Genomic DNA, 16,028 nt, shown 5'->3' with positions numbered 1-16,028 from the left:
TAATATACAGTTTTGTGCTGTTTTCATAAACAATAAAATTTATTTATTTTTATTTATTTATTTTCAATTAGCCTTTGTTTTGTTTTGTAAACAAATTTTAATATCTATATGTAATATAAAAGGGTTTTAATTATTTTCATATTTTAATTTAATTCAAACAAATATTAGTGAATACATTATTATTAAAAGTATTATTTATTAAATCAGCAGTGTGTGAAATTTTTAGATTCAGTCCTTAGCCACTCAAATGCTCCGCTCGATCGCCTAAACATATTGGATTAAATAAATAAATCCGCCGGTGTATTTCTCCATCGAGCCGACAGATGCCGCTGTTTAAAAATACAACGAAACGTCACGTGTGTGACGTAGAGGTGAGAGGTCAGAGCGTCGCCCTGCGCAGTGCGCACACGGGAGAATGACAACATTAAGAGCTTTCACGTGCGATGATCTGTTTAAATTCAACAATATGTGAGTTATAGAATGAAATACAATATATATAATAACGAAAAAAGTACTTTAGAATTGAATGTGTCTGACAATAATACGATAGTATTAACAATCAGCCACCTTCACCGGTGCAAGGCATGTTAGATGTTCATTCAGATCCTATTCAACATACAGATATTCATCAATATAAATTATAAAGAACAAGTAAGGAGTTTTATTTATGTATTGTCATGTATCATAGTATTTTACTGTACTCGGGATTTTCTTCCACTCTGAATCACATGTTGAACATGATCTGGATAAACATGTAGTGATATCGTAGTTTTACCTCTATAAATGTTAATAATCATTCTATCAATAGTGTGTTACAACACTGTAATATGAATTAAAAAACAGGTTTGTTTCTATATGCTGCTCATCATATATGAGATTGTGATAATATTTACATTAACGTGTGTATTTTTATCCCACAGTAATCTGGACCCCTTGACAGAAACTGTATCCTTTAAAACACACCTCAAAATGACCAAATATGAATCAGTCTGGCACTGTTATATATATTTATTAAAAAACTTAACTTGAATTAATTGGCCAGTATGGAATTCCTTTCTATCTTCAGTATTTGGCTCATTGGCCGGAGTATTTCATAGTAGCAGAGGCTCCAGGCGGTGAACTGATGGGCTACAGTGAGTCAAACGTGTCTCTTTCTCATCTCTGTCACTTTGTAGCTCAAAGTGCATGTAAAGGATCAAAATTAAGACATTGTTTACTTACTTTGATGTCATTACAAACCTATATGACTTACTTTCTTCTGAAGAATCTAGAAAGACATTTATACATTAGAAATCTGACATGTTCCTGTGCAAAACAAGATTACATTGTGGGAACATTTATGTACATTTATGTTTAAAAAGGGGATGGACTGAACTGAATAATAAGAGGGATTGATGTCATCTGAAAAGGAAAGTGGTTTCAGAGGCAGAACAAATTATTAATAAAATAAAAATATAAAATAAAATAAAAAGAGACAGAAGCGGCAGTTGTGAGTTGGGTGGCCGACCCTAGCTCTACCCCTGCTTAAGTGCATTAAATATTTGTAATATGTTAAACTGTAAAAATTAAGTGCACGTGTAAACGTCTTAATTTTGACAGCACAACTAGAAACATTTATTAAAACAGTAACTAGCAACATTTGGATTTGGTGTAAAACTGTCTGACAGGAGTATTTATAACCTGTATGTTAATGGTCATCCTGTAGTCATGGGAAAGGCAGAGGGGTCCGTCGCTAGAGAGGAGTGGCACGGGCATGTCACCGCTCTCTCTGTGGCCCCCGAGTTCAGACGACTGGGTCTGGCTGCCAAACTCATGGAGATGTTAGAGGAGATCTCAGAAAGGTACAAGTTACATTGTGTTGTAGCATTCCTTATTTGAAATGTCCTATCTGTTAAATAAATGCATGTAAAAATGAAAACAGGCAGAACTGTATAATCTGAAATCATATTATCAGCCATAACATTACTAGAAATATAAGTATTGGCCACAGTATCTGTGCATCCTTACTCTAAATGAGCTGTTTGTTTGGGTTTTATTTAGGAAGGGTGGATTCTTTGTGGATCTCTTTGTGCGAGTTTCCAATCAAGTTGCTGTGAATATGTACAAACAGCTCGGCTACAGCGTGTACCGAACCGTTATAGAGTATTACTCGGCCAGTAACGGTGAACCTGATGAAGATGCATATGGTGGGTTTGGGTTGTTCACTTATTACACTACTGTCCAAAATTTTGGGTTTGGTTATTACCTGAAAAACAATAAAATAAGACTTGATTAACAGCAAAGTCTTCTGCAAGCTAAGCTCACATTTCTTCAGAAAACGTACAAATCTTATTTTACCATTCTTTCATTTTTACAGATATGAGAAAAGCTTTATCCAGAGACACAGAGAAGAAATCTATAATCCCGCTTCCACACCCCGTCCGGCCAGAAGATATTGAATAACATTAACATGTGGCTCTCTGAAAGCAACCTTCAACTGGGAAAACAGACATTTGATTCTTTTGGTCACAATGTCGGAGAGCCACCGCTTTGAATGAATTGGGTTAATAATTATAATTCTACTGAGTTAATAAACCAAAATCTTATGGACTAGTTACATTAAATAACAAAGTTTAATGCAAACACCTGGCGTATTTGTCTTTTTTAATAAAATATAAAAGGCTTTTGTGCAGGTTGAACATCTGTCTCGTTGTTTTTCCTGTAACAGTGCAAAGGCGGTCCAAATAAGGCAGGGAACACCATAATGACATAATTATAATAAACTTGTGTCATAGCATATGTCCATGCACAACTTCAGTAAATCATTTCCATTAACACAGACTACCGTATTTTTCGGACTATAAGTCGCACCTTAGTATAAGTCGCATCAGCCCAAAAATACGTCATGATGAGGAAAAAAAACATATATAAGTCGCACTGGACTAGAAGTCGCATTTATTTAGAACCAAGAACAAGAGAAAACATTACCGTCTACAGCCACAAGAGGGCGCTCTGTGTTTTCAGTGTAGACTACAGGAGAACTGAGCAGCATAGAGCGCCCTCTCGAGGCTGGAGACGGTAATGTTTTCTATTGGTTCATTTCTCTTGGTTCATGTCAAATTAATTTTGATAAGTCGCAGGACCAGCCAAACTATGAAAAAAAGTGCGACTTATAGTCCGGAAAAACGGTATGCGTCTGCATTCGTACTGTATCAGTGACCTGTTTGCTCAGTCATCATAAATAACATGACAACTCCTCAAACGTTTGCGATATGATTCCCACTGGATTCTTCAACTACAATCTAAACGATGATCGGTTTGAAGGACGCCATATTGAATAACAGTAAGTGACTGGCACATTTGGTTCACACCTTTATTTTGTTACAAAAGAAAAGAGATGGATAGAAAGAAATGGAGACACATAACATGTCAAGTTCCGTTTTAGAGTTTTTCGGTGTCTGCTTTTGTTTCTTCCGTCTTGTCTTTGTCATCCTCACCATCACTCTCGCTGTCACTGCTGCTGCTCTCATCATCACGATCGTCATACTCTTTTCCGGGCTCTTCTCTGTGGGCCGCAGGTCCCTGCTCATCTGGTTCTGAATTCTCTTGTGCTTCCTTTCCTTGTGGAACCTGCTGTTCTTCTTCTTCTTCTTCTTCTTCCTGCTCTTCTTCATCCTCATCCTCCTGCTTCTGCTGTTTCTTCCACATCTTGGCCATGGCCAGCAGTTTGAGGTTGGGCTGGTTGGCTGCGTCCTCAGGGAAGATGTAGTCATAATATTCCTCCCAGCCTGCATCCGACTGATAAACAAAAGACAATATGTTAGGGATGCCTAGGGTCGACTTAATTAACAATTCATAGGTTTTCAATTCAGGAATGATTTCTGAAAAATATTCAATTCACAATGAGACTCTGATTTCAAATAATTCTTTTTTTAAGTGCATTAACAGGATTATGTAAATGATTAGGTAGGAAAATTTGTTTTAATCTTATTTTAATTTGCAAAAAAAACATTGATGTACAAAAGCCATCAGAACGGAACCAAAAACTGGTTTAAAAAAAAAAACCATTGAACCATGGGCTAAACTGTATTGTTGCATCCCTAGTGCATGTACAGAGTACATGGAATAGAATTATATATAAATATAAATATTGAATTAAACACACTAAGAAAGTATCCAATAATTTGCACATGCAAGTAATTAAATACTTTTTTTTTTTTTAATACTCAATGATAATTGACCAAATTCTAAAATCAATTCTTGACTATAACAAAGATTTCTAATTTTAAAAACTCATGTTTTAAGATTAATGCGCATGCATCTGCAGGCCAATATAATAAGAAAACGAGTGTCACCATGTCTCCATAAATTAAATGTTTTAATATTTAACAATATTGAATGATATTTTAACAAATGACATTTCATTCCGTGTTTAGCCTTTTAAATAGATTCTTTACTGAAACAATCAACATTAAAAAAATTAATGTCTCAAGATTGATGCATCAAGAGAACAAATGAATCATACTGTCCCTACTTTCATGACACCATCATGAACCGGACATAAGAAGGCATAAACTCTCACCCCGTCCTCTGCTGTGATCTTCCTCCTCTTCTTCACCTTCTCCGGCAGGAGTTTCTGGACTCTCTCCTTGTTGGTTAAGGATCCGAACTCGTCCTCAAAGTCTCTCCAGGACTCCAGGAGCATCAGACGTTCCTCTTTCTCCTCACAGCCTTGCATACTCTTATTGGCTTCCTCAAAGATCTGTCTGCATCGCTGTATGCGGTCGTCACTGTCGATGGACAGCTCAAACTGGCCAAAGCTGATCCAGACCTACAATACAACCAGATCGGAAACAAATGCATCAGATAATCATTTAGAATGAGCATGGTGTGTTGGCGTAAATTTGATGGCTTACTTTGACATGTTGGGTACGCTGTAACAGTCTCTTATAAAGTCCTCGTGTGTTGTCGTACTCTTCTTGCTCGATCTCAAAATCAATATATGACTTCCACAGCACCTGATGTAAACACATGGAATAGGTTTTTTTTGGCTTTATCAGGCTTTTATGGCACATATAAGTATGATATAATGAGAATATGGAGGGGAAAAAAAACTAGAGAGAGAGAGAGAAATGTTAAGTAGTGACCTCTGGCATGTCGAGTCGTGGTTGTCCAATGGCCAGTTCAAATATGGCTCTGGCCCGTTCGGTGTCTCCCAGGATGGTCTCCAGCTCGGCAAACTTGATCCAGGTGGTGCAGTTTTCTGGACTGAACTCCAGATACTTCTCGTAGAGCTTCCTGCAGCGGTCAAACTCTCTCAGCTGTAGCTCCAGCTCAATGTAGCCTTTGAACAGTTTGTTTTTGGGACACTTTCCAATAGCTGTGCCCTGACAGGAGAAAGGTCAGAGGTCAAACTCTGCAGTGTGTATGACGTACACTACCTTTCAAAGGTGTGGGGTCATTTTTTAAAAGACATGAAAGAAATATCCTATGCTCTTAAGGTTGCATTTATTTACTGTATTCAAAAATACAGTAAAAAAATTATTTAAAAAAGTGTAATAACTGATTTCATTTGAATTAAATATTTAAAATGTAATTTATTCCTGTGATCAAAGCTGTATTTTCAGCATCATTACTCCAGTCTTCAGTGTCACATGATCTACAGAAGTATTCGAATATACTGATTTGCTGCTTAAGAAACATTTCTGATTATTTTGATTTGAAAATATATTTTTGTGGGAACTGATTTTTTTTTTCTGGATTTAAAAAAAATAGAAGTTCAAAATAACAGCATTTATTTGAAATATAAATCTTTTGTAAAAGTTATGTCTGTCACTTTTAATCAATTTAATGCATCCTTGTTGATCTTACTGAAACCAAACACAGCAGAAGTCAAAGTATACAAGTGTGTTTAAGAGTGAAACACTTACCAGGCCACGTCTAGCATTCGGGAGGTTTTTTTGTCGGATTTCAAACTGTGCATATAAGAGCCAAATCTTGGCAAATGTAAACTAGGTATAAAACACAGGCATACAGGCTATAGTTAGAAAACAACTTAGTAACAGTAGTTACATCATCATGAAACACCCTAAGAAGATTTCACAGATAAAATACGTGTCAAGCACAACATTTTTCAGCTGCTAAAATTGTTGCAAAGTAGGGCTGTCACTAATGTTTTTTTTGGTAATAGAGTAATTGGTAGATTATTCTGACAATTAATGGAGAAACTGGATATATTTTGGTGGTAATTAAAATAGACCAAAGTCTTTAAAATTACTTAAAATCAATGTATAATAGCAATGAGGCAATAACAATCGGTTCATATAAAATATCAAAAGCAAGTAATAATATAGTTTTAATGAACAAAACAGCTAAAATACAATGTAATAAAACAATATAATCATAACTTATGTACATTATGTGTTTATTATTATCAAATGCCTGCAGAGGGCGCCAACATCCTGATGATTGTTTTTACATTTCATTCAGATGTCCACTTATTCTTTATTATTTGGCCACATCTTTATGAAAGAAATCCTACAGCCACTGTCATTTCAAAAACATGTGGACATCAAAACATGCAACCTCAAAGTAAGGGCCACCCTAAAAGAAAGCCTTGCCACCCCTGCAGCCACCACAGTTGGCAGCAACGAATTAAAGGTTATGGCCAATTTGAAAATTTACGAGCGCGAATCTTTCATGATTCGTGATCCCGCTCCGAACTCCCGAACTGATTCAAATGATTTGCGATCCCCAAACTGACTCAAATGATTCACGAACCCGCTTTGAACTTCCGAACTGACTCAAATGATTCGCGAACCAGCTACGAACTCGCGAACTGATTCAAATGATTCGCGATCCCGCTCCGAACTCCCAAACTGACTCAAATGATTCGCGATCCTCATAACTGACTCAAATGATTCGTGATCCCGCTCCGAACTCCCGAACTGATGCAAATGATTCGCGATCCCCAAACTGACTCAAATGACTCGCGAACCCGCTTTGAACTCCCGAACTGACTGAAATGATTCGCGAACCCGCTCCGAACTCCCGGACTGATTCAAATGGTTTGCGATCATCCCCAAACTGACTCAAATGATTCGCGATCCCGCTACGAACTCCCGGACTGATTCAAATGATTCGCAATCCCCAAACTGACTCAAATGATTCGCGAATCCGATTTTGAACTCCCGAACTGACTCAAATGATTCGCGAACCCCAAACTCTAATAATTTACAAAGTATTAATATACTGTAATATTTTTTGTTGCTGTTGTTGCTATAAAAACAGACCTAAGCCATCAATAGCCTTTAAAATGGCTTAAAATGCATTATGTAAAAAAATAATGAGGCAATAATGATTGGTTAATAATAACACTGTTAAAATACATAATGTAGGCAAATACAAAATAAACAATTTATGTACATGTTATTACAAATGCCTTGTAATTGCTGCTGTTACACTTAAAGGACAATCAAATCCTTGTTTAGGCTACTGACCAAACATTTAATTCAGACATTCACTTAATCTTTCATTTTTGGCCACCTTTTTGCTATAGATGACACAGGCTTTATAATTTATTCAACTAAAAACGTGCATATCACAACCATTACAAAAATAAACCATGGTTTTATCATAGTAAAACTTCTTAGTTTCCTTTTGCGTGATTTCTGAATGCTTGAGACTATAAAATAAATTAGAGTCATAATAAAGTTATAGCCACAGGTCAATGTCGAGAGCTACAATTGTGATTTGTAAATAATACAATTTATTCATTTAGTTTTTTATTTTATTAAAGTTCTTTTTTCACCCCTATAGTAGTTTTTTTTTTCCATCATCATATTTGAGGAAGCGGGGCACAACAATAAATCCTGCTTATGGGAACCCTTAAGGTGTTGTTATACACGTCTCTGGGAATGTGTGCTCCACTACACACACACACACACACACACACACACACACACACACACACGGAAGCACGCGTGGTGTTTTCAGCTGTCCACTATATTGACGCATGATGTATGCTACACATGTGCAAGTCAGCGTGCTATGAGATGATTTCAACATTTCATTTGATTAAACTATCATCATTCATTCGTATCGTATACACAGACAGACAGAAACGGCAATGTCTTTACGACAACCTGTCAAAATAAAATTCCGGTTTAACTTGAAGAAATTCAAACAGAAATATAGTACTATTGCACAGTAGAGTATGCTATACTTCAAGTATTAACATACTTGATATACTATACTTCCTATTAGCTAATAATAGTAGTTAATTAAAAAACACAGAAACCAAAATAAAAGTTTGGTCTAACTCAAAGAAATTATGTAAGAAATTGCTTCGTAAAATATACTTAAAAAAGCAACATATTTTTCAAAAACAATTTCTAAAAGTACATTTGTATTTGTGCCTATAATGTTTATTTATTTATTATTATTGTCAGCTAATAAAACCTATTCTTCAGAGACCATATTCATATAACATCTAAATCTAAATGTAGCTTTTGTCTTGACTGGTTGAGTTAGATGGTAATTAACACTGAACAGTAGAAAATCAGTTGAGTCTCCCCAGCTGGAAATGTCATTGGCTGTTAAAATCTTGTGTTTCTTATGATAAGTTGACATATTGATAACACTGAACCTTTTATAATGTTCTTAATTACATGTCAATGCATACTGTATGCATTAGTGAGTGTGGGGGTGCTTATGGGGTATGGTCACTTATTTCTTATATGTTTGTAATGTTTGTTATAACTGTTTCAAATGCAAGACATTGATTGCATGAGATTAAGTTTGTAAATGATAGCCTGTGTCCTTTTGTAGTAAATATACATCTGCCATATGTTGCCACCCCTCAAAAATGCCTGCCCCCTTCTCGCCACCCCATCAATATTTTTCTAGATCCGCCCCTAGTGACAGCCCTATTGCAAACTGTCCAAAAGTGCACAGAATTAAAATTTTAAGGACTGGTTCACCAAAAACGACACAAGGTTGTGTAAATAGTGTTTTTAAGCACCATTAAGACTGACAGATTTACCTTTTTGTGTGGTATAAGCTCCAGACATGCCTGGTACACCTGCCTCGTTCTCTCAGGGTCCTAAACAAACCAGACTAAACTTATGTCACCAAGGTCTGACTCTAAACATGCAGATGTAATTCCACAGCTTAACTGAGAGATGCAAATGAATGCTGAATACTTCAGCTCACTGATGTCGATCATACCTTGACCTCCAGCTCCTCGTAGAGAGCGTAGTTAATCCACAGGTAGATGTAGCGTCTCCAGTGTCTCTTCTCTTGGATGGGGGGTGTGTTGGCTATCGCTCTCTCGTACACTTCTCTAACCGTGTCTGCATCGGTGTCACTCTCCACCAGCCGCAGGTAATCAAACCAGGCATCATAATTGTGTGGGCTCGCCTATAGAGGGGGAAATGATGATATTAAGCAACAGAGTTGTTATGAAGCAAGAAACCGATGTTTTGAATATGGCTAGAACTATAAACTGGTTTAGCAAAGACCAAAAGGTTTCTAAGCAAGTCATTTGTTTTTTTGTTTGTTTTTAAATCAGAACTAAGATTAAGTATTAATTTTGAGGAAGGGTTTATTGTCACCTTGACTTCCTCTTCATACTGAAACCTCCTTTTGCTGACGATTACGTCCTCGATTCCTCTCCTGTCTCCAAATCTCTTCTCAAACACTGTGTAGTTCTTAAACAGCTCCTGGGCCTGTTGCTTGGGGACTCTGTCCAAAGCGTATTTATAGATGATGCGAACTCTCTCAAACTAAAAGACACAAAGCAAACGGTCAGGTCTGAGCAGGAAACATCAGAAGGGTCACGTGTTTACTGGATGGCGTTAACACAGGACTTCATACCTCTTTCTGTTTCTCCTCAAATCTGGAAAAAGCCACGTAGAGGTTCTCGTTGATGTGCTCCTCACCATAAAACTCCACAGCTCTCTCGAACACTTTCCTCGCACGAGCGATGTAGCCATGCTTCTCTTCAAAGTGAGCGTACTTGATCCAGTTCTTCACTTCAGGATGAACCATCACAAGTACTTTGACATTAAGGATAACAACAGTACATTTTTATGTAACAGCCAAGCATTCACTCAGATGACAATATATGTATAATACGTATTTTTATATATGTTTTATAAGTCAAAATTGTTTCTTTAGTGCTTTTCAGAAATTCATGATGTTAATGTTTAGAGTACCTCCATGCCTTGTGCATTTAGCAAATTCAAGCTGGGAGATAATAGTTGCATTATGCCACAGCAAAAACATCAAGCAGCTGATATTTGCCATATAATACATATAACTCCACAGAAGTATACTGTATGTATGCAGCTGAAGTTGGACATACTTATTTAACTTTATATGAAAAGTTGGGCAATAATATAGTTTCATTGTGCTATGAAACAAGGCAGTTGGGATTTGCTATGTAGTACTCATGTACTGTATGTGTATTGTATCCGGATAAAGCTGGTGAAACAGACTATTTATGAAAAGATATATTTCTCATAGATGCTGCGGGATTTGTCCACTTCCTTATAGCGCAGCTCAAAGTTGATGTATGAATGCCAGGCCTGCTCCTCCGGCTCCCACTCCATCCAGCGCTCAAACACCTGTCTGCAGCCAGCAATGTTCCCCAGCATCTCCTCCATATAGGTATACTTGTACCTAGTGCATAAACATAGGAATAAAAGAATGAAGCAGGAGTCACAATAAGAAAAATAAATAAATCAGAGTATCTATGTCTGAATGCATTAATGATCATGAGAAGGAAGCTCACCAGAACTGATTGACACGGGGCAGGATGGTGATGGCTCGGTCCCAGATGTTGCGAGCGTGATTCACCTGCCGGTTTTTCATCTCCATCTCTGCATACTTCAGCCACAGCGTGATGTTGCGGTGATCCACGTCGAGCGCACGCTCGTAGATAGAGCGAGCTCTGAAGACAATAAAAACAGTTAAAGAAATCACCTCCAGTCTAGGATTCAGTCATCAGACACGAAACTGAAACTCACCTCTGGACCTCCTTCAGGCTCTCCTCCCATTGTGCGTACTTGATCCAGTTGCTGATGACAGTTCTGTTCTTCCTGATGTTGTCTTCAAACCCCTGAATTGATAGAAAAAAGTTGAATGTGTTTGGATATGTACCGTAGCAATTGCATTTTTAGGACCCTGGTAAGTTCTTATTTTCTATATGATAACACCAAGTTTTTGAAAATATTATGATAATACTAAGTTTCCTGGAGCTGCACCATGGTAATGTCATGTTTTAAAGCATGTACCATGGTAATAGCATGTTTATGGCATGTACATTGGTAATACTATATTTTTTGGGACACATACCATGACAATATAATATTTCCTGGACATGCACTGTGGTAATACCAGGTTTTTGGACATGCATTATGATAAATTCCATGTTTTCTTGAGATGGTATTATAATATATAACATGGTTTTATAATATACTTAAAAGCATGCATCATGGCAATTATACCATATTTTATTACATTTTTATTGATAATACTTCTGTTTTGTGGCATATAACATGACAAGAGTAATACCAAATTTACTGGACATGTACTATGGTAATACAATGTTTTACTTATGGTAACAAAATATTTTTACAGCATGTACCATGGTAGTACCATGTTTTATGGCACGTTCCACCTTAAAAGTTAAAACTATATTTTTGGAGCACATCCCACAACAATGTTTTCTGGACATTCCCTAAAGTAATGTCATGTTTTCTGGAGATATCATGATATCATGACAATACATTTTAAATTTAAGCCTGTACCATGGCAATCAAATGTTTTATTGCATGTCCACTGGTAATACCATGTTTTAGGGGCACGTACCATGACAATATCAAGTTCTCTGGACTTCTACTATAATAATAATACTATGTCTCTGAGGCATATACCATTACAATACCATGTTTTATGGACATGTACTATGGTAAAGCCATGTTTTTTGTGCATGCACCATGTTTTTAATACCATGTTTTCCAGAGATGTACTATGTCAAAGCCATGTTTTTAAAGCATGCACCATCTTTTTTAAACACCATGTTTTCCAGAGATGTACTATAGTAAAGCCATGTTTTTAAAGCATGCACCATCTTTTTTAAACACCATGTTTTCCAGAGATGTACTATGGTAAAGCCATGTTTTTAAAGCATGCACCATGTTTTTAAAACCATGTTTTCCAGAGATGTCCTACGGTATAGCCATGTTTTTTGTGCATGCACCATGTTTTTAATACCATGTTTTCCAGAGATGTACTATGGTAATATCATGTTTTTAAAGCATGAACTGTGACTGAACTAAACTGACCTGAAAAATGACTCTTTTGAAGTTGAAGATGTTCCACAACAGATGAACATTAATACTGTTTAGTATATATTTTAGTGTCAAGCTGCTTCGAAACAATCTGTATTGCTAGAGCACTATATAAATAAATGTGACTTGACAAAACCATGTTTTCTGTACATATACTTTGGTAATACCGTCTATTCTAGACATTATGGTAATATCATGGTGCATGCATATAGTAACCACACAGTATGGTATACATCACAGTAGCTGTAACCGTTGTACTACTACTTGATACATCATGCATTTTGCAAAACATGTCGTGATCATATACAGAACATACAGCAGTTATACCTTCCTCTTCTTCAGTTTGTAGTCGTTGAGCTCTTCTGCATCAGTGATTTTCTGTTTGGGCGGAGGAGGCAGCAGCTCGAGCTCTCTCTCCTTCGCCTCTCTGAGCAGCTGCTCCGCGGTGATCTGCACCTCTGCTGGGGCTTTATTCTTCACCTGAACACATAACACAAAATAAGTAGAAACAAAAACCACGTTTAGCTCAATTAACTACATCTAGAAACATGATATAATAGGTGTTTACAGTGAAACACAACCGCTTCGCGTAGCTTACATGCTAATGCTAACTCACAAAACATTGTTTATTTTATTAAGTTACGTTACCTTCGCCACTTTCGGAATTCTCTGTTTACCCGCCGCAGTGGACGCCATGATTGTTACGCTCCTGTCACTTTACTAAAAGGCAACTTTATGTATTTATTTACGTTTTTAAACTTCGATAAGCCGCTAAAAACGTTTCGTTAGCATGCCGTGTGTCGCGCGTCGCGTCTGACGTGACACGCTGTAACATTTGACCTCAGTACGTCACGGAGCTCCGTGGTAAAAATAAAAACAAATGGCAAATATTTAAGCCTACAACTATAGCACATTTTATGCCTGTATCTAATCGTAACTATTTGTATGTTTTCTTAATCGTATTAGATTTGCAATGACCACATCACTTCATCCGTATGGGAGTTGGGAGAATCGATGTCATTCATCTACTGTAAGGGTTAAGAGTTAAGAAAATTATTACGTAATTAGTTAGTCTTACAAAAAACAAAATGAAAATAAATAAAAAATAATAATCAAGCATATAAAAAAAAACTTTTTGTTTTTTGTAGTGAAAAATTAAATACAACAAATGACTAATTATTAATGATTAATGAATAATTATTTTTAATTAGATAAATATACATATTAATTACATTATTAATAAAGCAATTGAAATAGTTACACTACTTATTACATTTTAAATAAGGTAACTTGTAGTCTGTAACCTGTTACTTTTCCAAACTAACCTTACCAACACTGTATACGCATATAAATGCCTAAATGTACATATTAGTACAGAAAAATGTATATGTTTATATAAATACACAAACATACATATATATTTTAAAGATATATATATATATGTATATATATATATATATATATATATATATATATATATATAATTTATATTATAAATAATACTTAATATATGAATACATGCATGTTTGTGTATTTATACATAATAAATATACACAGTATACACACGCATATATATTATATAAACAAAAACTTTATTTTGGATGCAATTAACGATTAATCATTTGACAGCACTCATTTTCAATTAATGATTAAAAGAAATCTAATATAAAGAAATCTAAAATAGGTTTCACTTTCTCTATGCAAAATATAATTTCATATTTTTTATTCTTTTCCTCTTGTATTTGGGGTGAAACATTCACTCAGACATTCAGACATTTGTGTAGTTTCATCTAGTATTAAGCTTATTATAATCCACGTCTAGACTGTTTTCGTCCTGCTGTGGGCAATTTATATCAATACAGTTTATAAAGGGCATTTGCAGCACAGTGATGTATTAAAATCCTGGTGCAATAACTTCATATTCCCCGGAGTGGAAGATCACGATGACCTCATGCACATATTTTCAGATCAGATCACGCCACTGGTGGAGTCCCATGGGCCATACTTCCTGTCTGAGCTCATCGAGGCTCAAGACCAGGAGAACCATGCAGCTGTCTGTGAAGTTAGTGAGGTTTTGTTTACAATTTGGAAATTGAAAATGAATGTTGATCATCAAGCTTAAAAAATTAGGTTCTGAATAAATAACATTTTCCCTATGTGCACAAATATGACCTCTTTAAATAGACGGCCCTGTATTATTTTTGAGAAATTAAATCCTATACTATAATAAACTATACTATACTATAGGAGTGCTTTTTTTTTTTTTTTTAATGGTGTCTGTTTTCTCGAACATCACAAAATAAGATGCATTCCGTAGCATTTTTGCTTTCTTATTTACATGATATATGTGTGCATGATTGAAAGTTTTTAATGTTATTGAACTCAGCATCATCAAAATGCATAATATGATGGCTTTTTGTAAATCAGCAGATTTTTTTTTCTTTTTTTTCAAGATGCAAAGTTCTTGTTTTTCTTTTTAAATAAGAAAATGGAAAGCAACAAGGAAATGTATCGCTTGAGAAAAAGAGCACAATAACCTTTTAAGTTCATTGACTCTTTATGCAAAGTGGGGCAGAAATTGTGTTAGTTTGTGTTTTCTCAGGAATGACAGGACGACAGCTCGCCCCACTCTCTCCCCTGCGGTGCATGCTGACATGTGTTCATGTGACATATGGCAGATGAGAGCTCATGTCCTGCCAAGACATACTCACACTGAACATATTCTGTCCAGACATCTGTAGCAGTTTTGCCTTTTGTCTGAATGTGCCGTCCATTCAGCGGGACAACTGTACTACATTGCCCAGGAGGATTCAAAAAATAAAATAAAAATTCCAGAGAAAATTCATAAATTATTACAGAGGTGTTGTTTTTTCGAGATCTCTAACTCAGTTTTTATGAGAGTTTTAAATTATATATGGGTGAATCTCATGAAATCTGTCAAGAGCATATTTCTCCCCAAAATCAGAAACAGAAATAGGAATGAATTATGTTTTTGAAGAAAAAGACAAAAATTTTTAGTACCATTTATCTTTTTTTTTAATCATAATTATATCTGAACTCTGAAAACAAAAATCTGCTGATTTGCAGAAAAAGCTTAGTAATACTTAATTTAATGATGCTGAGTTCAAAAATGCCATTAAAACTTCCATCACAAAATAAAAATTATAGATTTAAAAAAAATTAATCAAAAATGTATAAGCTTAATGCATTTAACAAAATAACAAAAGCAATTTAATGTCAAAATGTTACTGACAAAGAACTATTCATAACCTATTAACAACTTAAAGGAGTGGGCATCAGGATTAGGCTTAAATAAAGTCTTGAGACTCATTTATCATAGGCTACTGTACTTGTAAATGGCTCAGAGGAAGACAGGAATTCTGTTTTTGAGGCAGTTTTTCTGGCTTTGTCAGTGTGAGTGGCCACATGGATTTGACGCTATTTAATAAGTGGTTTAAACTTGAAGAATTTGAAAGATTGAGAAAGACAAATCCAGCCCATCAAGAGAAAAAAAGGAACCACATCCACTGGGGGATGAAAATAATATCTTTGATGCCCAGCAATAAAGATTAAAGATGACCCCAAAGAACCTGTGCAAGTTTCAAAAGACACATTCAGAATATTTAATGGTGCTCTTTATGGATCATATACAGACCAAAAGTTTGGACTCACCTTCTCATTCAAAGAGTTTTC

General features: G+C 35.7%; 2 protein-coding genes across 2 annotated transcripts; one reads left to right on the top strand and one right to left on the bottom strand.

Moving 5' to 3' along the window:
* The first annotated feature begins 345 nt into the window (after positions 1–345).
* Positions 346–2,678, top strand: LOC113093350 (N-alpha-acetyltransferase 20). The gene is made up of 6 exons (XM_026259174.1): positions 346–468; positions 921–945; positions 1,043–1,133; positions 1,706–1,841; positions 2,041–2,186; positions 2,357–2,678. The coding sequence occupies exons 1-6, from the start codon at positions 416–418 to the stop codon at positions 2,440–2,442; spliced, it is 537 nt and encodes a 178-aa protein (XP_026114959.1). The 5' UTR covers positions 346–415; the 3' UTR covers positions 2,443–2,678.
* Positions 2,679–3,337: 659 nt separating this feature from the next.
* LOC113093340 (crooked neck-like protein 1) lies at positions 3,338–13,172 on the bottom strand. Its single transcript, XM_026259163.1, has 14 exons — positions 12,984–13,172; positions 12,663–12,815; positions 11,010–11,101; positions 10,775–10,933; positions 10,496–10,662; positions 9,856–10,034; positions 9,594–9,764; positions 9,208–9,399; positions 9,023–9,082; positions 5,910–5,990; positions 5,127–5,366; positions 4,896–4,997; positions 4,562–4,810; positions 3,338–3,777 (listed from the first exon to the last, which is right to left on the bottom strand). The coding sequence occupies exons 1-14, from the start codon at positions 13,029–13,031 to the stop codon at positions 3,421–3,423; spliced, it is 2,250 nt and encodes a 749-aa protein (XP_026114948.1). The 5' UTR covers positions 13,032–13,172; the 3' UTR covers positions 3,338–3,420.
* Between the last annotated feature and the right edge of the window lie 2,856 nt (positions 13,173–16,028).

Source organism: Carassius auratus, unplaced genomic scaffold (assembly GCF_003368295.1).
Source record: "Carassius auratus strain Wakin unplaced genomic scaffold, ASM336829v1 scaf_tig00214968, whole genome shotgun sequence".
NCBI classification, from domain to species: domain Eukaryota; kingdom Metazoa; phylum Chordata; class Actinopteri; order Cypriniformes; family Cyprinidae; genus Carassius; species Carassius auratus.
Note: the sequence above shows the minus strand (reverse complement) of the source record. Positions and strands in the feature narration are given on the sequence as shown.

Coding starts and splice junctions, on each gene's coding strand:
- LOC113093340 (XM_026259163.1), bottom strand. CDS start 13,031: ATGGCGTCCACTGCGGCGGGTAAACAGAGAATTCCGAAAGTGGCGAAG. Junction 5,991..9,022: donor AGCTTATACCACACAAAAAG/GTAAATCTGTCA, acceptor TTTTATACCTAG/TTTACATTTGCCAAGATTTG. Junction 4,811..4,895: donor AGCGTACCCAACATGTCAAA/GTAAGCCATCAA, acceptor GTTGTATTGTAG/GTCTGGATCAGCTTTGGCCA.
- LOC113093350 (XM_026259174.1), top strand. CDS start 416: ATGACAACATTAAGAGCTTTCACGTGCGATGATCTGTTTAAATTCAAC. Junction 946..1,042: donor TGGACCCCTTGACAGAAACT/GTATCCTTTAAA, acceptor TTAATTGGCCAG/TATGGAATTCCTTTCTATCT. Junction 2,187..2,356: donor ACCTGATGAAGATGCATATG/GTGGGTTTGGGT, acceptor TCATTTTTACAG/ATATGAGAAAAGCTTTATCC.